Source organism: Anomalospiza imberbis, chromosome Z (assembly GCF_031753505.1).
Source record: "Anomalospiza imberbis isolate Cuckoo-Finch-1a 21T00152 chromosome Z, ASM3175350v1, whole genome shotgun sequence".
Classification (NCBI taxonomy): domain Eukaryota; kingdom Metazoa; phylum Chordata; class Aves; order Passeriformes; family Viduidae; genus Anomalospiza; species Anomalospiza imberbis.
In genome coordinates this window covers 64,779,670-64,806,934 of record NC_089721.1, presented here as the reverse complement: position 1 = coordinate 64,806,934, position 27,265 = coordinate 64,779,670, and the positions used below count along the sequence as shown (strand labels likewise).

Here is a 27,265-nt window from a genome sequence, read left to right as displayed (position 1 = left end):
TTTGGAAGGCTAACAAAAGCAGGGCCTTCGTACAACTACATACAACAAAAGTACGTGTCGTGGAGACAGACCAAGTAAGTAACCTGGAAAGTTTGGTGAGGAGAAGAACCCTTGTAGTCTTTCCTCCAAAAGCTGCCAGAAATGTCTGTCTCAAGTGCTGGACTGTACCAGGCCCGCTTAGGGCAGGACTGTCCAAGCAGTCTGAAGCAAGCACCTTCGCTAAGAATCTTGTGAGCTCTTCCTAAGTCATGCTTCTGCCCAGAGTGTGACCACCGAGTCCTGGCTGGTTGTCACGGGTGCAGGCGTGCCTTTGTTCCGTGCCGTCCCGGCTCCTTCGGAACAGGAGCGGCCGCACGGTTCGGGCCCCGCACGGTTCGGGCCCCGCACGGTTCGGGCCCCGCACGGTTCGGGCCCCGCACGGTTCGAGCCCCGCACGGTTCGGGCCCCGCACGGTTCGGGCCCCGCACGGTTCGGGCCCCGCACGGTTCGAGCCCCGCACGGTTCGGGCCCCGCACGGTTCGGGCCCCGCACGCCGGCCGTGTCGCTGCCCGCCCCAGCGGCGCCCGCCGCGCCGGCAGCGCGGGGCCGTGGCGTCATCGCGGCGCGCCGTGCGCCGCGGCGCGAGCGGGGCCGCGCCCCCCACGCCATGGCGGCTGAGAGGCGGCCGCGCTCAGGCCGCGGCGGCGAGGTAAGGGCGGCGGCAGCACCTGCAGTCCCCTGCCCCTTCCCCGGGTCTTCCCGGCGCGGAGTCGCTCTCCAGGAGCCGCCTGGGGGCGGATCGCCTCGGGCCGCACCTCGGTGCCGCTCCCCGCCCCGGGGGCCGCTCACCAGCCCGGGCCGAGCGCTCCGGTTGCCCATACACTTCCCCGGGCAGGGTGACTCCCCCCGCTCCTTGGATCAGCCTTTGGTTCGGGACTGGGGGAAGAGTCCTTCTAGAAGGTCACAACCGGGGGCCGTGGGTCGCTCAGGTTGGAGCGCGGCGAGTCGCTTCCCACCGGTTGGGATGGGCAACTCCAGACATTAACGTCCAGTGAGCTCAAGTGCGGAAACCTTTTCTCATTCACAGTGGAGGGTCGGCTGCAAGAACCGGAGTACATCCCAGACAGCGTAGGGCTGGGTGACCAGGTTCTAACCAATAGTGGCAGTGTTACGCACATAGCCTTATCACCTGGTCAGGTTCGGGCTCTCAGTGATCAGGCTACAGTCGCCGTTGCTTCCTGAATGCTTTGATGACATGACAGTAAATACTTCGAATTTCATTTCATTGTCCTTTCACATATACATATCCAGTTTAAGTCGATGGTAAATCAGAACAAATGGAAAGCTCGTCTTAATTTGTGTTGTGCTAGAAACAAGAAGGCTATAAAATGAAGTGTTCATTTCAACCTTAAAATACAGATGTGCACAAAGTCATTATTGTTACATACGTGTTACAGAGTTGATTAACAGTAGTGTTAGTATATTTATGAATTTTAGTTTGTACTGTTCAAATACGAAGTAAGAATTTGTATATTTGCATTTATTGCATTTTGTTTTAAGCAGGCTTCTGTCCTTTACATAACTGACCTTTGTGAGTGTTTCATGATGAATGAGGGTATTAATGACTTTACAGAGCAGTTAGATGTTTCTTTGAATTCCTTAGTTTTATTTTCATTTTATTTCTCCATTTCCTTTTGGTGAGCTTTGTTGTTTCCATGTTTTGATAGAAGAGAGCAAACTAACCCATTCCAATGACAGTTAAGCTCACGAGACTGAGTGTTTTTCACTTAAATAACAGTAATCTCCAAATGCATGTAGCCAAAAAACGTTTTGTTTCTCAGGGCATCAAGTTGTCAGCAGAGGTCAAACCATTTGTTCCAAAGCATGTGGCGGTAACTGTGGCATGGTCAGAATCCTCAGAAGCATGTGTCTTTCCTAGGTACTTAACTACATGCTACCCATTTGTGCAGGAACCATCTTTGGATAAGTATGTATGTTTTCTGAATCTTATTTTTTGGGGGATTTTAACCTTCTGGTTTTGGATGTTGAGTACTCTTAAGAAGTAAGATTAAAGGTTCCAATATGTTGTTAGTCCAGCTGTAGAAATGCTTCTGCATTATTTTCATTATTTAGTTTGTGCATTTATGTTCTCTGGGTGTATACAAGGTACCTGGTTGTTTGTTCACAAGGGCCTGTATTGTTACAGAGTGTTAAGGAGAATTTGATGTTCTGTAATGATTGGTGTAGTTGTTGTATGTTTTGGAAGGAGCTGAATCCAATCTTTGGATGAAAAAATAGTTGTGATGCAACCAGGCTGAGGTAGATGTAGTTGTACACAAGGAAAATGATTCTTCAAGAAGGTTTCTAAACCTGTAAAATATTCACTGTATGGGGTCTCTCCTGTATCTCCACTCCACAAACCTGTGCATCTCCAGAAAGGTAGTTTTACTAAAAATGCTACGGGTTTCTGAAAGTTTTGGGATTTTTCTATTAGAGCCCAGGAATGGTATTTGTGGTAGACTTATAAAAATATTTTATAAGGACCAAACTAGAAAAAAGTGTGAAAAACGCCAATCACTTGGTTTTTAAAATTTTAAAAGTTTAATAATAAAATAGTTATAAAAATAGTAATACAATTAGAGTAATGAAAATTTAGAGTCAGGACAATTACAAGACAATAAAAAGCAGAGAATTACGGACGTCCGGATGCTCTCGGGCACCTAAGCCCGATAAGCATGCCTTGTGAACAAAGGAATAATCTTTAAAAGCAGTAGCCTGTTGCATATTCATACATCTCATACATGATGCATAAATTCCTTGCAAATTAAGAACTTTTCTGGTTTTTGTCAACTTCTTCCCCTTAATCCTGGTGATTCCATAAAGACGGAGAGAAGGTGGAAGAATGTCTTTTCCGATAAGGAGGCAGTAATTCTTTATGGGCCCCCATCACTGCCATCTCTGTGCCAAGAGTTTCTTCATTATCTCATCTCTTGCTTGAGCTAGTAAAAAAAAACTCCACATACATAGGTTCTATTTTAACTACAAAACTACATTTACCATACTATTAAAATGTTAATACAGCACTTCTAATCAATATAACATAACACATATAGTATTCAATGTAATATTTGTGAAAAGCCAATCATAAAATACGCATTTTTCACAAAAGCCTGCATAGCAGAATAGGAAATAATTGAGTCTTGTAAGAATCTGATGATGTTACATTGTTCTCTCATTTCTTCTTAGCACCCTAAGCATTGGATTGATTATACAATTACTGCAAAGTTAATGGTGTTTCTTTAAAAATTCAGAGCATTAGTGAACACAATCATTGTAGGCCATCATTTTGTCCTACAGGAAATCTTAGTATTTTCAACCTATTTTCATTAGTACTAGAAATTTAACATTGTGGTGAGTATGGCCTGTTCTATGCATTAGAGAAAGCCCACCGCATTAGCATTAAATCAGTTACTATATAAAAAGCCACAACCCAGACAACAGTAGTCTTCTAATGAGTGTTCTGCCTTGTTGGGACTGAGACATAGTTATAGTTGAGTCTCATTTGGTATATTTCTTGTTTGTGTGTAAACTGATCATAAGCATTGTTTTGAGTACATTCTGTCAGAATTGCAGCAGGTAGTATAAAGTGTGTTATCTGAAGTCTTTTGTACCAATGGGAAAGTTTCTCTGTCATTATCTACACAAAATTCTGAGGCTGGCAGCTTTAAAAACTGAGTGCAACTTTCTGGAACTGAGAAATTTCTATTCTCCCTAATCAAATCTGAACTCTATGTATTTTCTGGACAAAGTATAGAAGGAAATTGAAAGGGAACTTCTGAGCATACATTTGAAGGAAAGAGGCATGCCCCAGACATGCTGTGTTTTCATTAATTGTGATGGTTACATGCAGGTCAGTTAATTATTGTTTTATAATTCTGCATTGTATTTCATACATGTTTTATACTCCATAAAATGTTATATTTCCACTTTTTTATTGTCATTTTAAGACAGGTTTTAATGTTTGTTTTTTTGTAGTCAAGTATGTGATGCATGTCATGTCCTTACACTGTGTTTTTGGTTTGTTTTACAAGAAAAAGCTTACTGAAAATAAGCATGAAGAATCCCAGTAACCTTAAACAGGCATGAGAACTATAACTGCAAAGCAGACTAGCTTTGAAACTTGGAAATGGATAATGTGTGTTTTAAGACACTTGCTTAACTACATGTTTTCCCAAAACAAACTTAATTTCTTTTAAAGAAGTCTGTAGCAGTTAGTAAATACCTAATTGAAATAACATGGTATAGTTTTCTTTTGAAATAGAGCTTTCTTGTTAAACAAATTCTTTAGACAAGGAATATGTTTGTCTAGGCAACAAGTAGGTGCTGAAGACTTGCCCCAGGATGACTTTAATTTCTTTCTCAATATCCATCACATAGTGTTCTGGGAGATCCTGCCTTCTGTGAATACTCCAGCTGCTCTTACTCACCTGATGTTGTTGCAAATGTGTATCCAATAGCTGGCTCACAGTATCAGTCTAACAACTCAACACACTATAAGGGTTCCAGAATAGTCAGTGAATCTGCTGAACAAACATATCCAGTCAGACAAGAAAGTAGGAGTCTTTCAAAGGTGAGCAAATTCTTGTTTTCTTAAAAATTAATATTAAGTTCTTACTTTAAATCAGTCTTTATAAATGTTTGGTTCATATTTTTAAAGTGAATAATCTCTCTTTCTTGTAGTGATTATCAATGATATTTAAAAAGGATAGTAGTGTAGTGTGCCCAGCTTCAGAATACTGAAAAGTTCATGGAATTGTACACTTCAGATTAATACAATTTTTCAAGCAGCATTTTTGAAACATGAGGGGAAATAATTTTTTTTTCCTCTAAGAAAGAAGCATCTAAAGTTGGGGGGGAGGAGGTGGGGAGCACAATTCATTTGTGAGCTGTTCTTTCATTTTTTACTCTTTGGACTTGTGGGGAAGGGAGAAGGGCTTTTTTTTTTTTTTTCAAGCCCTATGGCAGCTTCCATTAGCCTGACTTAAGACAGACCTGGTATCTGTAATCATATGTTTGACTGATGAAGGCCACATCTGTTGTTGAAGGATTTCCAGGACTTGCTGCAGCTTGAAGACAATCGACAAGAAAGGAGGAACTTGTGCTGCTGGGGAGAGGGAAGAAAGGTTCATGTTAGAAATGTAGTCTTTTTCAGTCAGAAATATACTGATGTTCTATAAATATCTTCAGTCATTTTTGTCTCTGTCTGTTTGGGGATAAATTTCCTGAAACTTGCGAAATATTTTCAAACAAAGAATAGACAAACCTCTCAAAATATAAAAGGGAAAAACCTCTAATGTATTATAAGCTCATTTCCCTCTGGGATTAGACATTGTGTTTCTTAGATTTGTACAACTGCTTTTGTTTCCAGTAGTTTCATCTGATCTGTTCTGCAGTCACATCCTTTTGCTGCACCTTACTCCCTAGGCAGCGACCTAAGTAACTTCACTGTGATCAAGCCTGTGTAGAGGAGTTGCATGGACTAGGTCCTAAACATGCTTTATTAGACATAAGGTACAAAGTTTAGATACCTAAAATTATTAGTTTTCTTGCTGAGAGGAGGATTATGTGCTGAAACTGTCTGGGGAGAGGATGAGCTCAGCATTAGCACAAGTGATGTAATATGAAGAAACTTAGTTAAGCTTCTGGGAGCATTCTGTGGTCTTTGTATGGGCCTTGTACTTCTTATTATAGTACTTTTGTCTTTTTTCCCTGTCATATATTCTTTTGTGAATTTCAGAGAAGTGATTTATATTTGCAGCTTTGCATTAATTGGATCATGTATTCTAACGCTTTAATAATTTGTGTTTGGATGTCAAGAAATGCCTTGTCCTCCCACCCAAGAAAGCAATTTTGCTGCCGAATGTCTTGTGAATTTAGTCCAGCATCCTGTGATCAGAGTTCAGCCATTCATCTAGGCTAGTATGGTATAGTTTGCATAGATGCAGACCCGGTGCTTGTTCCTTGCTTGCTGATTTCTAAGCCCAGCTCTGCCAAACTGTATTTTGTGGAAGAATTGTAAGATTTTCATGACTGTGTAGAATGGGTGAATGTGTGTCCTTTACAGGGATCACGTAGGTGTATCTTCTCTAACTACTTTACTCCAAGTTTTTTGGATGTTGTGACATCTGTCTTGAACAGTTTGCCCTTGATACGTAGTTTAGTCAAAAGATAGCATGCTTTTAAGATTTTAGCCCTGTTCTAGAAGAAATTTTGTTTTAGATGATCATACTGGATGATTTAATACCAAACAATTTTAAACTATCGGAAATGCTCTGATTAAAAACTCAGATCGCAAAAATGCAGATGTCTAGAAGTATATGTATATATCCATCTTACTTGGGCTGTAATATATGCTAAAAATGGCACGGGGAACAAGGTAGATGAAATTAAATACCGTATCTTTACATGGCTGTTCGTATTTTTTTTGGTTACTTGTGATTATGATATACTTACTATTTGTTTTGTATTAAATTGATGGTCAGACTCCAGATGCAGAGGTGGTTAACTGTAACTTACGGCAAACTTGCTAGCTTTACGAAGTTTCAGTAAAGCTTAGTAAACATGTCACAAATACTTGCAGCAGAGGAGATCAAAAGAAGGTGAGAAAAAACTGGACAAAAAAAGGCATGATGGAGGTGAAGCTTCTGTCAGAATTGTGAACAGGACTTCATTCCAGACTTCTGCATGCAGCAGAGATTCCGTAAAGCCAGGTACAAACATGTTGTTTGGTTATAAGTACGTGGAATAGATGTGGAATCGGTGTCTGTGCAATATGCTGCTGTTTGTGACTATATGTCTAAATCTAGAATAGTTAAGGAAAAAGATACCCTTTTCTGTACCCTTTTCTGTGACTTTTGAGAAGGAATGGTGACCTGTCCTTTCCTGATTGAACAAATTAATGTAAACTGATATAAAATATTTCTAAAACAAGCATCTGAATTTATACTTGCTTGTTCAGTCAGTGTTGTGTTTTTGTGTTTGCATGTTGATTATAATTGCTAGGTTTTTTATTTAATATGAGCTGTTCATAGCAACAGTCCTCATGATGATTGCTGCAGTTACGTTAACTAGTGTATAAAACATACTTAGAAATGATCTCAAGCAAGTTTCATTACTTAGGCTTTACATGCTTTATTTAGACAGGTTCAATAAAGCTACAAACAAGAAGTCAACTGAAATTCCAAAACCAGAGTCTCATCCTGTACCCACATTTGAAGCTGGCATTCTGGATTTCCACAAGTCACAGAGTTTGGGAAGCAGTGAAGTACTGAATGCGCACTATAAAAATACACCAGTAAGTTTGGTGGAAAGTAACACTAAGTCCTTAGTCAACCTCATGTGTCTCTTCTGCTGGACACCAAGGATAACCCATGTTGCAGGACTTGTAAAAATAAAACTTGTCAAAAATACAAGTATTATTAATGCAAGTATTTTGCATTTAGTATGGCAGTTTAAGACCTATTTAAATACCTTGCGAGCAAGGGAGTTCAGAGCTAGAGGTTTTAGGGCTCTTCTTCTAGATGGTGGTGTCAGCGCTTGCTGTCTCCTACTCTTTCTTACTGTTCTTTCCTTGTCTGTGCTGCCCTTAGATAGAGGAAAGCCAGGTACCACCAGAAATAAATGTAAATATGTACTGGTATGGTCTAGATTGCCTGTAGGGACCACATTATATTGCTGTACTTAGCAGCTTACTATTTTCTCTTTCACCTGAAAATAATAAGTAAGCAGTCACTTATCCAATAGTTTCCACACATTTAAAAAAAAAAAAAAGTCGACGTTGTTGTACGTAATTGCTTTCTGGTAAAGGTTAAAAATAAGAAACTAGATTGCAGAAGCAGAAGAAATATTGTTGAATGTCATTCTTTATTTCTTTGGCTCCCTGTTTGTCTGTAAGTAAAATACTGAAGTATTTGGCAGTGTATCACATATATTGAATCAAACAGTAGTGATTAATGATTAATAATTCTGAAGGATCCAGACAGAATAATATTTCTGATGCTTCTGAGTAGAAAACTGTCTGTTATGAAAAAAGACCTTTCTGCTAACCCTTGAGTGTCATTTTTCATTATTTGTTTGAGTTTGATGATAGAATTTGTTTTTAGCATACATGAAATATCAAAATATTTTCTTGTTTATTGTTAGATCATTGTTTCGATGCTTTTGTAAAATATAAGAAGGCATAATCTTGCTTGTACACCAGTGAAGAGACACCTCCTCAAATTCTGTAATACCATAGGGCTGAAATGATGGTTCCACTAAGATAAGCAACAGAAAGGCCGGAAAGATCCTTACGCCCTTATCTGTAGATGGGTTGAGAATTTTTAGTTTATGGTGGTTTATCATGTTTAGCGGTGTTCAGGTCAGTGATTTTAATCCTTTTATATTACCTGACCATCTGTTTTGCAGGAGGATACTTCTGCAAAAAGCAAAGCTTCACCAAAAGCTTCAGATGAAGCAGGACCCAATTTAATTCCCTCTTCACTTGATGGTAGGGGTAAGTGCTTAAAACAAAAATTATTTGCCTGCATTTTTAACTGCTTGTATCTCAGAATTTGGAAAACTAAAGTGTTCTGAGGAGCTGTTGATGTCTAAAGTGAAAAAAAAAATAGGAGCAAGCTCATTATAAAAGAAAAGAACCCAGAAATAATGCTGTATCACTTTCTTTCAAATGAGATGACCACTTATCACTCATTATTGCTCATATTTCATCAGCTGGAATTTTAGAATTGAAGAATTATTTAGTTTGGAAGAGATCATAACTAACACTGCCAAATCCACCACTAAACCATGTCCTTAAGTGCCAAGTCTCTACATGTTTAAAATATCTCCGGGAACAGTGAATCAACTGCTACACTGGGCTGCCCATCCAGTGCTTGATAATGCATTTGGTAAAGAAATTTTTCCAAATGTTCAATCTGAAACCATCTTGGTACAACTTCAGGCCATTTCCCTTTGTCCTGTCTCTTGTTACCTGGGAGAAGAGGCCAACCCCACCTGGCTAAACACTCCTTTCTGGTGGTTGTGGAGAGTGATCAGGTCTCCCCTGAGCCTTCTTTTCTCCAGGCTGAACACCCCCAGCTCACTCAGCTGCTCCTCACAGGACTTGTTCTCCAGACCCTTTCCCATCTCTGTTGCCTTTCTCTGGACTTGCTCCAGCACTTCCATGTCTGGGGCCCAGAACTGGACACATTCAAGGTGTGGCTTCACCAGTGCCAAGTACCAATGCCCTGGTCTTGCTGGTCACACTATTGCTGCCACAGGCCAGAATGCCATTGGCCTTCTTGGTCACCTGGGTGCACTCTGGCTCATGTTCAGCTGCTGTTCACCAGCATTCCCGGGTTCTTTTCCTGTGGGCAGCTCTCCTGCTGCTCTTCCCTAAGGCTGTAGCACCACATGAGATTGTTGTGACAATCTGAAGGACAGAACCCATCATTTCAGCTTGCTGAACCTCGTGCAGTTGGCCTCTGCCCATCAATCCAGCCTGTCCAGATCCCTCTGCAGAGCCTTCCTACCTTCCTAACAGAAAGCACTCCTGCCTGGTTTGGTGAACTTGTTGACTTGATCCTGGTCATTGATACATTACACAGGACTAGCCCCAGTACTGAGCACAGGGGAAAGTGAAGAACACTGTCTCCAGTATTGAGTCCCATTTTGTTGTGTCATTAATGCTCAAGGGAAAATATTTCTGTAGTTGCCTCTTGTGTTGTTTCAGGTGAGAAAAGGAACATGTTTTGGTTATTGGAAGTCTGTTTAGTCATATGCAGATTTTTCCAGGAATAAATCAGAGACAGATATTTGATTAGTCTTTATATGCAGATTTGTTTTAAATAACTGGCACCCAGAATTTAGTATGTACATAAAATTTTTCTGTGTCCTGTGTTATTTCTGTTAAGAGAACCATGATGCCGAAACACCTCTGTTTTTTTGTGTTTGTTCATTTTGTTCGGGAATTTGTGAGGGGAAGAGGGGCTTTGGGGTTTTTGGTGTTTTGTTGTGGTTTTGTTGTTGTTGTTTGCCTGTTGTCTGGCTGTGGGGATGAAAAGATTTTTTAAAATTGCTGTAAGCTATCACATGGCTAGTTTCATGTGAAAAGAGTTCTGTTCTTCAGGACTGTCTTGGAGGCATCACATACATTAAGATTGAATTGTCTGAGTGCCTCTCACTCAATTTATGTGCATACACAGACATGCACCAGTCTGAACAGTTTGGTCCTTATCTTCCCAGTAACTTCAGTAAGGATTCAGAGAAGACAGATTAATCTGCTGAAATGCCTTGAAGGGCCTTCTAAAGATAAAGCTATTCCAGAACTTTTAAAGTCATCTGATAATGGGAGTTTTTGGTTCAATACCAATGTCAATTCCTATCCCTGAGAAAAAAATAGCAGTTGGCCCAGCTGAGGTTGGCCATGGGTCTGTGCTGGAGCTCTCTGGGGCTGGCCGTGTCCATCTCTTCACAGCAGCTACTGCAAACTCACCCTGCTACCAAAATTTAGCCATCTAAACCCATTATGCTCTTTTATTGTTCAAGGGAAGGTTTTCTCATTCTATCTAGACTGTGTTCTATCTTTGCTTCATGTTAGGAATATTTACAAAATTAATTATGTTTTTCAAAATATCTTTCAAAACACTGATACATCTTAGTGGTAGGGAGTGACATTCTTGTACACTGAGGCACAATAGGAAGTATTTCAGCTTTTTTGTATGCCTGTAACACCAGGAAGTTTTCAGAAAGTGAAAAGTATCGATGTGGCCTTCTGCATGACTTTATGGGAGGAATATTAAAGGAGTTGTGTATATAAACATAGCAGAATTTTCAGTATTTTGAAGATGAGCAGGAGAGTGTGGAGTTAGTATGATACAGTACAGATTTCCAAATACCAGTTAATTTTGTTTATGTATAAAGTGTTGGGCTATATGGAGTAGTTAAAATTCAGGAAAGCTTGCTGGAGAAATAAAATGTATGTTTTATTCAAGTCCTTTCTCAGAAAGAATATGGCTCTGCTTTATTTGCTAGGCCTTGACTAATTAATTACCGATCCTTTTTCTTTTGAGTATTTGAGGACTATTTTTGAGATATCTTTGTGTTTACTTTTTTCCCAATGTCATTTCCTGAAGCACCTGCAGATGGCTCTGCTCAGCCACATGTGTCTTGGGCCTTGGTACTTTCACAGCCCCCAAAGAAAATTGTTTCATCACCAGCATCTGAAGGTCTTTCCAGGGGCAAAGGGAAGCAGGAGAGTGAACCAAAGGTACTTGAGAATTCTCTGTTCTCAACTAATGCCTGTCACTGTGTTTGTGTCTCTTTATTGTCATTTTTTCCCTGGGCTCTGTGCAGTATCCACTTTTGAAAGGAGGTTATATGAAATCAGCTTGTTCTTACTAGAATTTTTCTTGTCATGGAAAAGAATCACAGGATATCAAAAAGATAGTGCTAGCCTAGGAATAAGAACTTTCAACTTTGAGGCTGATTTTTTTTTTTCAAATTCCTGACCCTTAGAATAAGACATGAAACATACAACTCTTGTCTTATTTGGCTTAATATTTCCTAATTAAATCCCAGTAGTCTCAGTACATTCTAATAACAATGCATATGCTGCAACTAAAGAATTCTTGCTGTAGCTATGAATTTCTAAGAGATACTGAATTTTCCTTGTCTGCTTAATGTCCCAGCCTGGATTGATTAAGATATCCTTTAGTAGTGTAAGGCTAGTCACTGCATATATTTTGGTAGGTGATACTGAAAAAGGTTTTAAAGGTCATGCCTCATGGTCTTTTGCAGCAGTCAGAAGCAAAAAATATTGCAAGTGAAACTGAGCCTGAAGAAGGGTCAGAAAAGAAGAAGAAAAAGAAGAAAAAGAAGAAAAAACTAAAGTCATCCACTGATGTAGAAAGACCTCAAAGTGAATCTAACACAATACAGGAACCACCGAAGATTGAGGTAAACTGAATAAGTTTTTGTTGCTGTTCATTTAAGTGTTATGTGTACTAGAAGACTAAAGTAAAGTGTACTAGAAGACTAAATGTTAGCACAGCTTTGTACAAATTTAAGTTCAAATCCTATTTGTAGGGGATGTTGGTACAGTTTTTTTTCAATTTAGATGTTTGTCAGAGGTTACTGGTAGGAAACTATTGTAGTTTTTAAATTACCACACGTTTGGTGAGCACAAGTTCCTAAATTAGAAATATTCTGTTTCTAATATAATAATATACTGGGTGCTAGAGTGTACCATGGTTTTAATGATTGTGGTACGGTATTACAATTCTAGTTGTCTCACAGCGGGAAGCAATTTCTGTGTAACACAGCTGACAGTGATTACATTTCTGATTTTTAATTTCCTTCCAAATTCATGTAACTGTAATAGGCATATTCGTATTTTGATACTTTTGTGTATCAGTATTGCAAAGGCATGAGCCTCTCCCACATTAAAAGAGTGTTGCTGGTATGTGGTTGAACAGTGCTTCATTGTAGGCCTAATATTGTACAGCATGTGCATATGTTGATTTACATGTTTGATTTGGTGCACATAATACTCAGTCTCTGAAATGACAGCATAAAGAAGCCTTCCTGGCTGGCTTCTGTTCTGTACATTTCAATGTGGAACATGAAGCAGAACTATGTCTGTGTGGTTTCATTGTGTGGTTCCTTGTCCAGGAATGGCATAAGAATTGAGTATTAACAGACCTCTTTGTTAGAGGATTATAGGTAAAACCAAAGATCTGCTAGTTTTTTCTTCAGGAGAATATCCCCATTTTTGCTATATGCTACCATAAATGCTATATGCTATGAATGGGCATTCTAAACTGAAAGAGGATGGCAGAAGTTATGGAAAATAGCAGAATAGTACTGGGACTTTTGAAGTCAAAATTTGAAAGACATTGCGTAGAACCATGGAACAAGACACACATGTTGCACTGAAATTTGTGATATGGATGCAGCATCTGTTGTGGCAGTGGGGGAAAGCTTTCTGACCCTCCTGGTTTGCTGGGAATGCTTGTGTCCTCATCAGTTTGAAAAATGGGTGAGATGCTTGTATGATGCTCCTGAAATAATAAACCATGAAAAGAGGACACACATGGAGCTTCTGAGCACCCAGGAGGTTTAAGAAGATTCTGTTTATGTGCAGCAGCTCAACAGAGCCATATGTTGGATTCCTCTCTAGTTTTATATAGGTCAGTCATTTATAGACACGGCTAATAAGCGTAAATGGATACCTCTGGAGAAAACCAATCCTGTCATTTCATACACATTGGTAGGTCCTGACCTTGATATCTTGCTTGAGTTAAATATTGAAGCTGCCATTGATAATCAGGTCAGTGCTAGTAGTACTGGTCAGACATGTAAACAGTGCTGGGAATTACTAGGAAAATAAAAAGGAAAATTTATTATGACAACACAGAATTTCAGGGCATGTCTGATCTAAATATAGTGTGGATTTTGTTTTCTTATGTTCCTCCCATTTCTTAAAAAATACACATATTTGAACTAAAAAAGATAGACAAAAGGCTCCAAAAATAATCAAAGGTATGAAGCAGTTTCTGTGGGAGGCAGGACTGAACAAAATTAGGACTTCTCAGTACGTACAGGAGATGGCTAAATGGCAATATAGCAGTTGCAAGAAAATAAAAAGGAAGTTGACCTTTCTCCTAGTGTTCGATGTTCTTACAGATGGTTAGAACAAATACAGGAAGGTGTAACATCTCACTGAGTGCTCCATTTTAATTATTTAGTTTGCTACAGGATGTTGCATATGTCAGAAATCTATTTGCATTTCAGAAGCAACTGGACAGACTTATCTTATAAGCTGAAAAGAGTGTATTTGTGAAATATTTTTCCACTTCCTTGCAGTTGCTTTTTGGCTTACTTGCAAGCTTCTTCAAAATTACTTCATTGGTTGAAGTGTGTCACTCCTTGTGCTAGAGCTTCCTAGCTTGGGGTATTTAAATAAAGCCTTTCAGGCTGGAAAAAGTCTTGGTGTGTTCAGTGGTACTGTATCACAGCTAAAAAGACCTCTCAGAAAGTGGGAGGAGAAGCAAAAACCTAGCTGATGGATTGGGATCATTATGATGGAGGCAGTGGGTATAGGGTGGCGAGTATAGGCAGAACTTCAGCCTGTCTGCACTTGATAATCCAGATTCTGCACAATGGATGCTCTGCTAATAAAACTTCCTCTTCTGTGTAAGCCATAATAATTTGAGTAATTACTCGTTTATTTATGTACTCCGGTACATACTGCCTGTTCTGTTCTTCACCATTCACGTGTTAAGGACAGAATTGCATAGCTGGAGACTGTTCTGGAGGAAGAGGGAAGTTGTTTGCAAGGCTTTTAAATGATTTGAAAAACACTCCTTTAGGAGGTGTTTACCTCTAATGATTTCTATCAACTTACAACCATAACAAGCTGCTTTTGGAAGCATTTCTGTTACAAGCTGTTTCAGCCCTGAATTAGCTGCTGCATGGAAGATTTAACCATTGTTGTACTTGTCATTGCTGGTTGCACTACCCTTGCCTTCTGTATTTTTGTACAGTGGAACAAGTTACGATAAATGTTTGATAATAGGGAGAAAATTGTTGGAGTGTAGGAAAAGTTTTAAAAATACAGACTTGATTATTCTTATGAAATCATCATCTGTGTTATTTGTTTAGGATGTTGAGGAGTTTCCTCATCTGGCAGCTGCTCCTGATAAGAGAAACAGGGTAGGACCTCAGAAACCATCCTTTACTTCTGCAGTCAGAAAGCAGTCTGAAGTAAGTAATCTTGCAACATTACATGAGTCAAATACCAAATATGAATCCAAGTTGTTTGGTTTTTTTGAGTTTTTTTACATGAGTGAAATAAATCTTAAGAATTAATTTGGAACTGCATTCAGTATGCAGATGAATCCTAAGCATAAATGACAAGGCTTGAAAATGTGATTGTTCTGTCAAAGCAAGTAGGGTAAACAATAATGGTAAAATTCCAGGTTTCAGTTGCTTTGAAATGAGTTTTGCTACTGAAAATTTTGGTCCTTGGCTTTATTTCCCTGTGAATTTTAGTGGTTTAAAAAAACCTCAAAACACAAGAAAACAAAACTCTTGTTTGCTTTGTTTGAGGCAGTAAATAGCTTTGACAAGGAGGAGTGAGTAGCAAAAGGCACAGCAGTTGCTTAAAAATATTTATTACAAAGAAAGGTGCTGTACGCACATGAAACTCAGATGAAAGCAGCCCCTTAGCTTTGTAGATGTAAGTGGGATATAACCCCTCAAAGCTTACATAAACTTTAGAGACATGATTCATATGCCTGTAACAAATATTTGAAAATGAAGCTGCTTTGCTATCTTTTTCTTCCAAATCTGAAAATAAAAGCCCACTGAATGTGATTAAGTGGTGTGGCAGCCAATAAATGGTCACCCTTCTAGAAGACAACATATGGTCTTCCCAAAGCCTTCTCTTTTCTAGGCTGAACAACCTCAACTCTCTCCACCTTTTTATCATAAGAGAGGTATTCCAGCCCTCTGATCATTTCTGTGGCCCTCCTCTGGCCCTGCTGTAACTTGTCCATGTCTTTCTTGTTCTGGGGATCCCAAAACTGGACACAGTACTCCAGGTAGGGGCACACAAGAGCAGAGTAGAGGGAGATAATTACTCCTCTCAATTCATGGGCCACACTTCTTTATATGCACCCCAGGACATGTTTGGTTTTCTGGGCTGGGAGTGCCCATGGCTGGGTCATGTCCAGCCTCTCCCCACCAGTACCCTCAAGTTCTTCTCCCCAGGGCTGCTCTCCATCTGTTCATCCCCAGTCTGTGTTGGTACTGAGGGTTGCCTCAACGCAGGTGCAGCACCTTGCGCTTGACCTTGCTGAACTTCATGAGTTTCACACAAGCACATCCCTCAATACTGTAAAGAATGCCATTTGTCATTCTGCTTGGCATACCGTCCCTGAAGGACTTCCCTGAAGCCTACTTGGCTTGGTGCCATTCACAGACATGCTGAAGGTGCATTTGGTTTGAATTTAATATCATCTTCACCCTTTGCCATGTGTTTTGTTTTTATATATTTTTTCTTCCTTTTTGTCACCTTCTGTCTTTAAATTCCTAAGGTCCATCTCTCCGAAGAGCCTTGTGATAGTCAGTCTCCCTTTCTGGATGAACCTCCCAAGGTGGATGGGAAACAAACTTCATCTTCTGTATTTGAAAGAAAGAAAACTCAGGTAAGTGAATTCATGTTGAAGAGAAGATCACAACTCAAAACAGACAAATGAAATGAGCCTATTTAAATATAAGACTAAGTCCATGCTCATCAGGGATTCTGCATTCATACTTTGAGGTAAGTGACATGGTCACTTTTCTAATCTCTAATTAGAAGCAATCACTGGTAATAATTGCCAACCTCCAGGGTTTGATACAGTGTTTAAGGAAAAATACGAACTTTTCATTAATATCTGTGGGTTTCAGATATCAGGAATTTTTCTTTCATCTGTTTTACTTGATGATGGCATAAATCCAGTCCAAACTGATTGTCGTAAGGAACTGTGAACCTCCTAAAAGTAGTTCTGACAGAACACAGAGGCAAGGAGATCCCCCTGTCTTGGGGCAAGGAGGAGAAATATGGAGCAACAAGTGAGGTCAGGAAGTAGTTTCGTGTTGGTGAGTAGGTTCTGGCACAGCTCTGATGTGAGGTGAGATCCCAGTTGAAGACTGAAGAAGTCATGTTCTGTAACCCTCTTGTAACAGAAATTACAATGAATTGATTGACTTTTAAAAGTGCCAAATCTGGCAGTCATTTCCTTTGCGTGTTTTGCTGTGGTAGTTTGTTCATAGTCTTCACCACACTATTCAATTTTAGCCTTTTATTTTCTGCTTTATTAAATATGGATCATGGCTTTTGCCTTCTCTTCAAAGCGGAGAGAAAGATGAGTGCTTATGAGGAGCTGGTGCAAAGATGATGACCTTTCTTTTTAGTGAGACATTGGAGATAATGATTTGTATGTGTTGCAATCACATACTCTGGAAGAATCACAGTAGTTTTTTTATACTTTTAAGAAAACTTTAAATTCTGATGAGCCTTTTATCTCTTTCAAAGATAGATTAGTCTGACCAAAGTGGGACCCTGACATAAAGGCCTTCCTTTATTGAAGACTTTATGCTTTGTTGCAGTAGCATTTTTTGAAGTTACCTGAACTATTTCTGATTTTTTAATATTTTTTGACATTAAAGTTGATGTTTATTTGAAAGTCACTGAGTGACATTAAAGATCAGAAGTATTGTGGATAAAGATGTTAAACGAGTGTATTATACTGTAAAAAATAATGGTCTTTACAGTCTGAAGTGGAGGGCGTTACTAACTGGTGCTGAACTTTTTCAGGAAACATCCAGGAGCAGTGGTAAGAAGAGTCAAATTCCAGTGCAGTTGGATTTGGGTGGCATGCTTGCAGTCTTGGAGCAGAAGCAGCAAACAGAGAAGTCAAAACAGTCTCCTAAACCTGTGGTATTTTCAGGTATTGTTTACTATGAAATTTCCTTTCTTTCAGCTTAAGCTGTTTTTAAGTATTCAGACATTAAATGTAGTCTGATTTCTGATCTGTGATGATCTCTATGCAGGCAAGAGTACAGTTCACCAGATACAAGAGAACATTAAGGTTCTTTAAAAAGAAAATTAAAAAGCATGGCGATCTGAATTGTTTGACGGAAGACTTACGGAAAGAAACACTGATTTGTGAAAGAGTGCCTTGTATAAATAGGAGGCACGATTGAAATGTTGCTTTGACAGAAATACAAATGTTTGTGGAGGTTTTTGCTCTCCCCTATGCATGTGTGTTATTGTTCTGATCTAAAAAGGCAGGAAGGGGCTACACAGCAACAAAGGCTTTCTTAAATCTCCTCTGATGCTAGAAATCATGGAGCTGAGGCTTGATTGAAAAAGCTCCTTTGCAAGCACACAAGAGTCAGGCAGCCCAAGCCAAAGGATGAGTTCTGACATACCTCTTAATTGTGAAATAATTGATGTTAACAAATGCTAGGTTTTGTTAATGGAGAGGATCTTTCAGTCCTTCATGATGGAAGCAGGAAAATATAGCCATTGTCTTACTCATTATAGGTCAAAATTTAATCTTGATTATGCTGGTGTAGTATATTTTGCAAAACGAACCATGATATTTGGTAGCATTCAATGACAGTAAAATTTTTCTTATTTCAGCAAAGGCTTTTTTATTTTAGTAATTATTTCAGAAAGAGATCTAATCACAAGAGATTTCATCTCAAAATACTTAATGTGATAGCTGAGGTTTTAAATATGAAGCTCAAAATGCTAAGCATTGGTGAGATTTTCCTTCACTAAGCTGAGAGAATTTATGAGATGCTTTTTTAAAATACTTTATTTTTTTTCAGTTGATCTCCTTTTATTTTCATTTGGGTCAGTCAGACTTAATACTGCAGAGGTGCTAATAACCAGTTTTGTTTCTATAAAACTATACAGTGCTTGGATTGATGAGTAGATGGTGGGCCAAAAAGGCATGGGTCAAAATACCTGTTTTCTAATACTCAGTTTCCTGTGCCTGAATCTACTGCAGAAGAGAAATTGATGTGTCATGTTTGTATCCTGGAAGCATAAGGCTGATGTTACTTTAGCTTTACACTGTTTTAATATTTAGTACACCATTGATTTAGTGTGTACCAAAGTACGACTTCAATTTGCAAAGTGGCATCATGCTGACCTCTGTTACCAAGAAGAGGACAGTGAACAAGAATGGAAAGGAGTGTGACCACAGACAGTTTTTTTATTCCAGTTACTACTTCACATGATAGATAATACTGATAAAGTCATCAAGTTTAGGAACATGAAAACTGAACTTGAAATGATGATGTACACATTAAGAAAATGTGTATCTGCAGGATGTATGCTTATTTATTGCTGCAAATCCAACTTCGATTTTTGTAGCTACCTATGCTGCACATTCTTGGCAGTGTTCTCAGTTTGCCTTTGATATACAGAGCAGAAAAAGAGACATCAGTGTAACAGTTTTATAGTGTAAACTGTTTATGGTAAGAGTACTGGATGTGATGTGGGAGGATCTGCATATAAATACTGTGGAAGCAGTAAATGAAGATGGCTTAAGACAAGCTGCCAGAATATTTTTGTGTGTTTAGGGGAGAGAGGTTGCCCAAGGCACAGAGGGAAATGTCGAGCTGGTTCCACTGATACTGACTTAGTCATCCTCTCCATTGACTTGCTAATGTGAACTGCTTTATATTACAGGTAACTGAAGTTTGACAAAGTGCTCTACAGGATACTGCAGTTCCTACTGATAGTGAGGGAGAGTAGTTTATTTGGTATGAGGTCATGGTGTGGAAGATCCAGGTTTAGCCATTTGTCCAGTCACTTAAGGCTGCTGTGCTCTAAACCCTCTGAAAAAAATGCAAGTAAAGTGGACATCTTCAGCGAGCTTTGCAGGTTAAGCAAAAGAGACTTAGCTGTAGCTTTGCATTACTCATGACCCATTTGCAAGTGAATTTCATCCAGCTTCCTTAAGGTGTAACAAAAGGTAGGCCGTAAATGCTTAAGTTTATTTACAGCAAGTAAATCTAAAATCTGTGATACTGCTACTCAGTATTTATCTTAAGCCAGTACCGAATCTAGGGAGGACAAAGTGTCACCACCATGAAACAGAAATTCCTGAAGGATTACCAAGACGGGATGGCATGATGTTGAAGGTAGCTTGGACTGCAGTGTTTGGTCAAATTCTGCTTTTGAGACAGAGATTGTGATTCCAGGGGTATAATAGAAGCAGGGGACACAGCAGTCTTTTGTAAGGAGTATCTTTTAAAAATAACATTGTTCGATGATACAGGATTGCCTGTAAATATTCTTAATAGCAACACAACACAGTTTTAATATGTGTATACCAGTCTTAAACTTGAAATTGGATTCTAGTTCAGTTATTCATTTTAGTTGTCTGATGCAAATTTCTTCTTAAATCTCAGTTGGTGGTGCTGTACCATTGCTATCTAAAGACCCTGCTACTGCCACAAGAAGTCACCGTTTAAACCAAGGAAAGATGCCTCATAATCCCTTGGATTCCAGCGCTCCTTTGGTAAAGAAAGGGAAACAGAGAGAAGTACCTAAAGCAAAGAGACCAACACCTCTTAAAAAGGTCCTCTTTTTTTACCTTAAATAATAAAACTGTAGGATAATATATTACTCTGGGAGTCTGTTAAGCCCTCTCATATGGAGATCTGCATCTTAGTGTCCACTTGTCTGAATTCAGTTTTAGCTTTGCTTGGTTTCAAAGAGGGGAGGGGTAGAAGAGGGTAGTCTTGCTAAATGGCATATACAAATTCCAAAAAATACACTTTCTCCCTTGAATCAATTGATAGATGATAAAGTGCCACTACAAAAGTGTCCACACATCATTGATACAGGGAAACATGCAAGGAAATATTACTTGGTTTGGCAAAGTTGACCTTGTTTGCAGGACTGGGGAGAATGGATCAAACAGAGGTCATGTTTAATGTTTCTGTGCTCTTCCAAGCCAGAACTCTAGCTGATTGTGCAGCAACAGGTGTTAAGTCCAACTGATGATATCAGTTGTGTCTTTCCTTTTTGCCCATTCATGTTGCTTTCTGTCGCATCTTCTATACAGAAGATATTTTAACTTTAGTTCTGTCCTTGTAGTTTATCCCTAGTAAATTTTTTTTTCCACCCATATACTGGTAATCAAGGTAATAGTCCTTTCCTATGTAAATCTAGGAATTATCTTTCCTTGTTTTGTGTACAAATAGAAAGAAAAGGTTGTAAACTTCAGATGCTAGTACTGAACCTCTTTATAAATGATTTTTGTGTAAATATGTGGTAAAAGTAATGCTTTGTTACCTGCATGACATCAAATTGGTTTGGTTTTGATACATATTTTAGATTATTCTGAAAGAGAGAGAACAAAGAAAACAGCAGCACCTGTTAGAACAGAAAGCAGCACCGAAAGATGAAGATAACATTTGTCAGACAGAAGGAAATGTTACTGAAAACTCTACACTTCTCCAGGATAGTCAAGCAGGTATCTTTTGAGGAAACCTGTAATACAGTATGTAGCTGGAAATTTGAGCACATTTAGTACTTTAGAAAACAAGTGCTAAATACTGCCAAATGAAGGCTTCAACCTCAGAGTTTTCTGAGATTCACCTCAGGCTTATCTTGACTGTAAAGTGGGCCAAAGCTGGAAGTCAGTAATAGGGATTCTGATTACTGTTTCACACTTCTGTGCCTGTTGGTTTTATGATGTCTTGTAAGGAGAGTTTCTGCCTACCTTTGGCAATTAATGAGGTTTGAAATGAGAAAAAAGCCCTGTGAGATTAAAGAAAAAAGTTATACCTGTTTCCCTACTACCACAGGCTGTTCTGTTACTAAAGTAGTGACTCTTCCATACATACCTGACAGATTAATCTCTTCACAAGGCATTTAGGCTGTCTTTTCAATGAAAGTATCTTGATTTACATGATAGCTGTTCCTGTAACACAAGCTGATGAAGGGTTTCCGGAGCACACAGGGATCAAGGAATCTAAAGAAGGTTCTGTGACTACAAAGCAGCTAACTGCCACTCTTCCAAAAATCCACAGCAGGAATTTTAGAGAGTAAGTATTGATTGTATTGATGGCTCATTTTGCACAGTACCACCAAAGTGGCATTTTTCAAACAAAGTAATCCAGTTGCATGCTCTGCAAAACTAACTGGAGTTTAGACTGAAGACTCTAAATTTTTTTCTTTCGGTCTTTCTGTAAGGTGACACACAAACAAATTATAAACTTAGTGTGTTTTATTATTCTCACTTGAAAATGCATGTTCCTTGAAGGAAAAAAAAAAAAAAACAAATTCGCTAGAGGCTAAGGAAAGAAAAGAGGCTGCTGTTAAAATATAAGTACTTTATATTAAATAATGGGGTAACAGCTCAACAGGTGTGCTACTTTATTTCTTAAATAGTATTTTTAGTTGTAGTTTGGTTTTCTACTGCCAAACCAAAAGGCAAAAATGCAAAGTAACTAGATGACATTTTATGTTGTGTCTGGGCAAAGAAATAAAGATAATTCTTAGGAGTTACTGTGTGCAGTTTCAGCCAAATGTTTAAGATGATGTGTATACATGTTTCTTTATAAAAAAGAAATAGTCATTATAGTCATGTGAAGTCGCAATAGTCAAAATAGTCATGTGAAGATGTCAGAGATCCAGTCATGAAAGCTTGAAACAGTTTCTTGAGGAACGCAGTGTCTTAACTTTTAGTTCCCCTCCCATAAAGGAGGGGAAATAAATCCATAAATCCCATAAATCCACCACTGGCAGTTTTTTTGCAGTTCATGTCATAGTAATGGTTAATAGTGATACAACCATTCCTGCTATGTTAGTTCTTAATTTAACTTCTAATTGCAATAAAAATTGCTTAATTTGTGTCTGTGTAACAGTGTTTTACTGAGAACACAGTTTGGGTTGAATATGTGAAGGACAACTCAGTTTACAGGATGTAGAGCATTCAGCAAAGCTTAGATTATTTTCTTTAGATCAGGTTTTTTAGTGTTCCAGTAGATCTGTCTTCAAGACTTAGTGAAACCAGTAGGAAATAGTAAGTAAAAATTTTTGTAACCTAAATAAAATTCAGAAATAATTGTATCTCTAAAATTCAGGATAGATGTTGTGATCTCTTTATCTTATGTGAATTTGCCACTGGCAATTCTTTCTGTTTACAATATAGTTGATACATCTCTAGTTTTTGATATCCGTCTTCACTGGAAAATTCTTTATGTAAAAGTGGGGTGGGGTGAAATAATGTTTAACTCTGATCTGCCCCAGAGTGTACTAGGAGGGTGAGTTACATAGTTTTGTACCCTTTCCTTATGAACACCACAAATCCATAGTGAGATAAGTGAAAAAGGATGACAGACATGAATGTAGAGAGGAGGAATGTGATCCAGTTTTCCATGTTTGGTACACATAGCCTTGAACTTACAGAAATAAGTTAGATTTTTGTACTTTGGTTGCTGTACTTTAATTTATATATGTCAAAATAAATGCCCTCCGAAAAATGCTTCAGTAGAGTTTGATTAGGAAGCCAGCTAACACAAGGAACAAAATTTCTTCCTCTCAAATTTTCAGACACTAAAAAGAAGTAAATTTTTATTTTTGTGTATATGACAAGTGTGTTTGGAGTGGAAACAGAAAAAAACACAAAGACATAGAATTTTAAATGTATATTTAATGTATTACAATTTTAAATGTTACATATTTGTAATTTTAGTGAACCTAACCATTTTACTCCTTTCTTCCAGTTACTGCAGCCAGGTACTTAGTAAAGAAGTTGACAGCTGTGTGACAGATCTCTTAAAAGAACTGGTTCGTTTCCAAGATCGCTTGTATCAGAAAGACCCAGTAAAGGCCAAGATAAAACGCAGGCTTGTTATGGGTCTTAGAGAAGTTCTGAAACATCTGAAGCTGAAAAAACTGAAGTGTGTCATCATCTCTCCTAACTGTGAAAAGATTCAGTCAAAGGGTAAATAAGTTCTTAACAAAAAAAAAGTCTCTTTAATAAAAGAAATGCAAAAAAGAAGGTTCAGTATATTGACAGCAATATTATTATTATTGGAGGAATTTATTTGAGTATCCTTTGAAATCCAGCCATAGAAAGTTGCCTTCCTTGCTCCAATTGTTTACTGCTGTGCAGCTGAACTGTGAGCTGAGTCAAGACTGTCTGGGGTGGGAGAAGTTACCTGATACTAGATTAGACTGTACTACATATATAGTAAAATATGGAATAGAAGCAGTCTAAAATTAATGCTAACTAAGAATTAAGAAAAAAAATGTCAAGTTGTCCTTTAAAAATGAATATTCAACGCTACTGTTGTGATCTCTGGTTTTTTTCCTATTAGGTGTAGTTTCAGAATGCACTCATAATCTTGGGATATTTTCTGCCATGTGTTAACAGTATGATTCTTTAGCTCCAATCAGCGTGATTGTATTGTCTGCTCCAGGTGGGCTGGATGAGACCCTACACAACATAATTGACTGTGCCTGTGAGCAGAATATCCCGTTTGTTTTTGCCCTTAATCGCAAGGCCCTGGGCCGCTGTGTGAACAAAGCAGTGCCTGTGAGTGTGGTGGGAATTTTCAGTTATGATGGGGCTCAGGTAAGTGTCATGGTTCGACACTAGCGCAATGCTAGCGTCTCCATGAAAATACACTTTCTTAAATAATTGCTGTGAGATGTGATCAGGAACAGAGCAGAGCAGGCCCAAGCCTAATCACAAAGAGGAAAACTTTATTAAACTACTACCACTATAAAAACACAGACACTAAATCCTGGATGAAGACTTTCTAAAACACCCCTCCTCCTCCCACCTAATTTCCAAACAAACCTAACAGTGAGACCCCACCCAGGATCCTGATCCAGTTGCCACCCTTCAGATAATCAGTACTCAGTCCATCAAGGGAGACAGGAGTCTCTCCTGTGCCACTGACCCCCCAGGAAACACAATTGCCACCCTTGTGTTTCCATGTCACACATGGCAACCACCCGGAGAAAAATCTGCCATGGTGACACTCTCCTTTCCATGTCACAGTGCATGGACAGACTGCTCATAGGGCTCCTTCAAGGATGCTTTGCCAAGGACCCAAGAAAACAACAGTTCAGTTTCTCATCTTGGGACTATAGTCCTCCCCATTTCCCCCTGGGGCTGAAGGTCCAAGAAGAGAGATCTTCTTCTTCCCTTCTTCTTTTCTGAAGACAGAGGGCCTCTCCACACCCTTTTCAACTTTTCTCTCCATTCTTCTGTTGGTAGTCACTGAAACAGGTCTCTTGGTCTACCAATGCATCCCCTTAAGTGCAGCTTTTGTTAGGAGAATTTGGTTCAGTCTATAGTTAACAAGAAAAGTCCAGCCACAAGCCACTCCATCGTCTCCTTCCAACTCAAAAATTTCCTCTTCCATCATCTCGGATCCCAGACTGTCTCTCTTTTACTTCAAATTAAGGAGGAGTAATATTTTACAAAGCCTTCATTTCCCAGGAAAGGGTTAAAACCTCAGATTCCCTGGACGGCTGATATCTCTGCCCAGCAGCCGATTCCCAAGGCCAAGGCTGGGCGCCTTCCCCCCCGCTCCTTCTCCTCTGCGCCGGCAAAGCTACAGGTGCCGTCCGGACTCTCTGTCTCTTCCCTCTGGGGGGGGATGACAAAGACATCTCCACTTCTCTCCACCCTTCCGTCCACAGGAGCTGGCTCGGTTCCAGTCCTTCTACCCCTTGGCTCACCTCGACCAGGCCGCATGGCTTCCCCTCCCCCACCCAGCCCCATGGCTGGGCAGGGGAGATCTGCACAGCACCCTGACCGGAACCAAAGAGAGCGAGCTCTTGGGAGTTCCTGCTTTTAACCCCTGTGTTCTCAGAGACGTATCCCTATCTTCAGTGGTCACTCCAGGTGCCAATATCCAAACTTGACCACTGATTGGTTTGACCCAACTTCCTGAAAAAATCACTTCCATGTCAAACCACAAGACTAAGCTGAAATAAGTCACTTCATGTGTTTGTTCAAAAAGCTTCACTTTTTACTCGGAAGAGGAGATGAAAATACTGTGATTTTTAAGGGTTTTGCAGACTTACACTCTTTTTGCTTTTGCAGACTTACACTCTTCATCACAGGTCATATACATTTCTTGTATGAAAAACTGATTCTAGAAGTACAGGCAGTGAGCACTGTTAAAAAAAATATTACTCTTGCCATCTTTTTCTGACATCCTCTTCATCTTTATCTCCATTGATGATTTTTTTCAAGAGAACTGCTGGTTTTATAAATGCTGTGTCTTTCATGTCTTCATACATACAAAGCTGTTCAGCTTTTATACATGAGCCTACACATTCTGAATAAGGAATACTCATTATATTTTCAAGGAGACGTTAAAACTTCCTGCATGGTTTAAACTCTTGTATTTTATATTGCCATAGGACCATTTTCATAGAATGGTACAGCTGACAACAGAGGCTAGGAAGGCCTACAAAGATATGATAGCAGCTTTAGAGGAAGAAGCTAAAGCAGGACAAAGAGAAACCCAACCCAGCATCTTAACTCCTGAAACTGAAGAAAAAGGCTTGTTAGAAACTTGTAAAACATCTTCCAAGGACTCAGATGAGGATGTACCAAATTACAGTAAGTATTTACTGACTTGCATTTTGTTCCATTTTCATTTATAGTGCTCATTAATTCTGTGATTTTCACTGAAACAAATGACATCTGCCGTAGTCATTAGTAAGGAGGGAAAGTGGGGGTGAGTTCTTGGTTTTTTTAATAAATCTGAAGTCAATTTTCACTGAGAAAGTATTAAAGAAAGTTCCTCCCTGAAATCCACAAATGGCAGGCAGTACTCATTGCTTTGCTCAAGGAGGCTTAACAGAGCTCCTAATTATATTTCTATTTGTTTAAAACATCCTTTTAAGATTGTGGATGTCCATACTCTATGACTACGGTAGACTTACTTTTGTATAGAAGCCTATTTGAGATTCATGTTCCTGTCCACAAGCACTTGTTTGTAGAAACATTTTCCTCCAGCTCTGTTCTTAAGTCAACAGACAGTGCAATGTATTGTAGATAGAAAGTTTTGAAAACCTACTGTTTTTTTTAAAGTTGGAAGCACCTTCAGAGTTAGCCTTACTTGAGAAGAGTGTTGGACACAAGGAGCTCAGTGGACCCCATCACTCTTAAGTTATTCTTTTGTGTGTCATCTGATGTTGCATAATGTAAATGCCTGCATGCCTGTGTGTCAGCTCATCTCAGCGCGTATTTTGAAGGGGAAGTAAAAAATTAGGTTGACTTTTCATTTTAAGTTTTTCCTCAAGTATTATATGGTAACATGTTGGTTGTTGTTTTTTCTTTGTTTTTTTTTTTTCTCCCTCCCAATATTCCCTAGTTAAAGTCTGGAAGAGAAAACTTGAAGAAGAATATAACCCATATGCACTGGAATTGGAAAAGAGTGCAACTGCTGACATGGCGATACTGAATTTGGAAGACCATCAGTAAATCCAGATCCAGCTCTATTGGGCTTTTAATTTTTTTCTGTTAGATCCCTAGGAATAAGGTAGCAAAAATAACATAATCTAAACATATACCTGAAGTTAGCTAAGTAAACTTTTCTGAATCCCTTTAAGCAAAATACACACAGGAACACATGAGGCACTGGTTAATGTCTCTGTATTTTATGTGTTTCTCTGATTACTATAGCAGATGAC

At 39.0% G+C, this 27,265-nt stretch overlaps 1 protein-coding gene across 5 annotated transcripts; it reads left to right on the top strand.

Annotated features, from left to right (window-relative positions):
* Positions 1–620: 620 nt before the first annotated feature.
* SECISBP2 (SECIS binding protein 2) lies at positions 621–27,208 on the top strand. Of its 5 annotated transcripts, none has more exons than XM_068177183.1 (18): positions 621–688; positions 1,821–1,966; positions 4,417–4,609; positions 6,623–6,749; positions 7,179–7,333; positions 8,446–8,533; positions 11,154–11,287; positions 11,818–11,976; positions 14,683–14,784; positions 16,119–16,229; positions 17,384–17,516; positions 19,999–20,168; positions 20,930–21,068; positions 21,513–21,642; positions 23,326–23,546; positions 24,025–24,179; positions 25,988–26,189; positions 26,947–27,208. In XM_068177183.1, the coding sequence occupies exons 1-18, from the start codon at positions 647–649 to the stop codon at positions 27,054–27,056; spliced, it is 2,517 nt and encodes an 838-aa protein (XP_068033284.1). In that variant the 5' UTR covers positions 621–646; the 3' UTR covers positions 27,057–27,208. The 5 variants fall into 5 exon arrangements, with proteins under 5 accessions (XP_068033284.1, XP_068033282.1, XP_068033283.1 ...); XM_068177181.1 differs by having other exon boundaries at positions 622–688; positions 11,139–11,287; XM_068177182.1 differs by having other exon boundaries at positions 622–688; positions 6,620–6,749.
* The last annotated feature ends 57 nt before the right edge of the window (positions 27,209–27,265 follow it).

Excerpts from the sequence above, each read along its gene's own strand:
- SECISBP2 (XM_068177180.1), top strand. The coding sequence starts at position 647 with ATGGCGGCTGAGAGGCGGCCGCGCTCAGGCCGCGGCGGCGAG. Across the intron at positions 17,517-19,998 it reads TAAACCTGTGGTATTTTCAG|TTGGTGGTGCTGTACCATTG; the intron begins GTATTGTTTACT and ends CTTAAATCTCAG. Across the intron at positions 21,069-21,512 it reads TCTCCAGGATAGTCAAGCAG|CTGTTCCTGTAACACAAGCT; the intron begins GTATCTTTTGAG and ends TTTACATGATAG.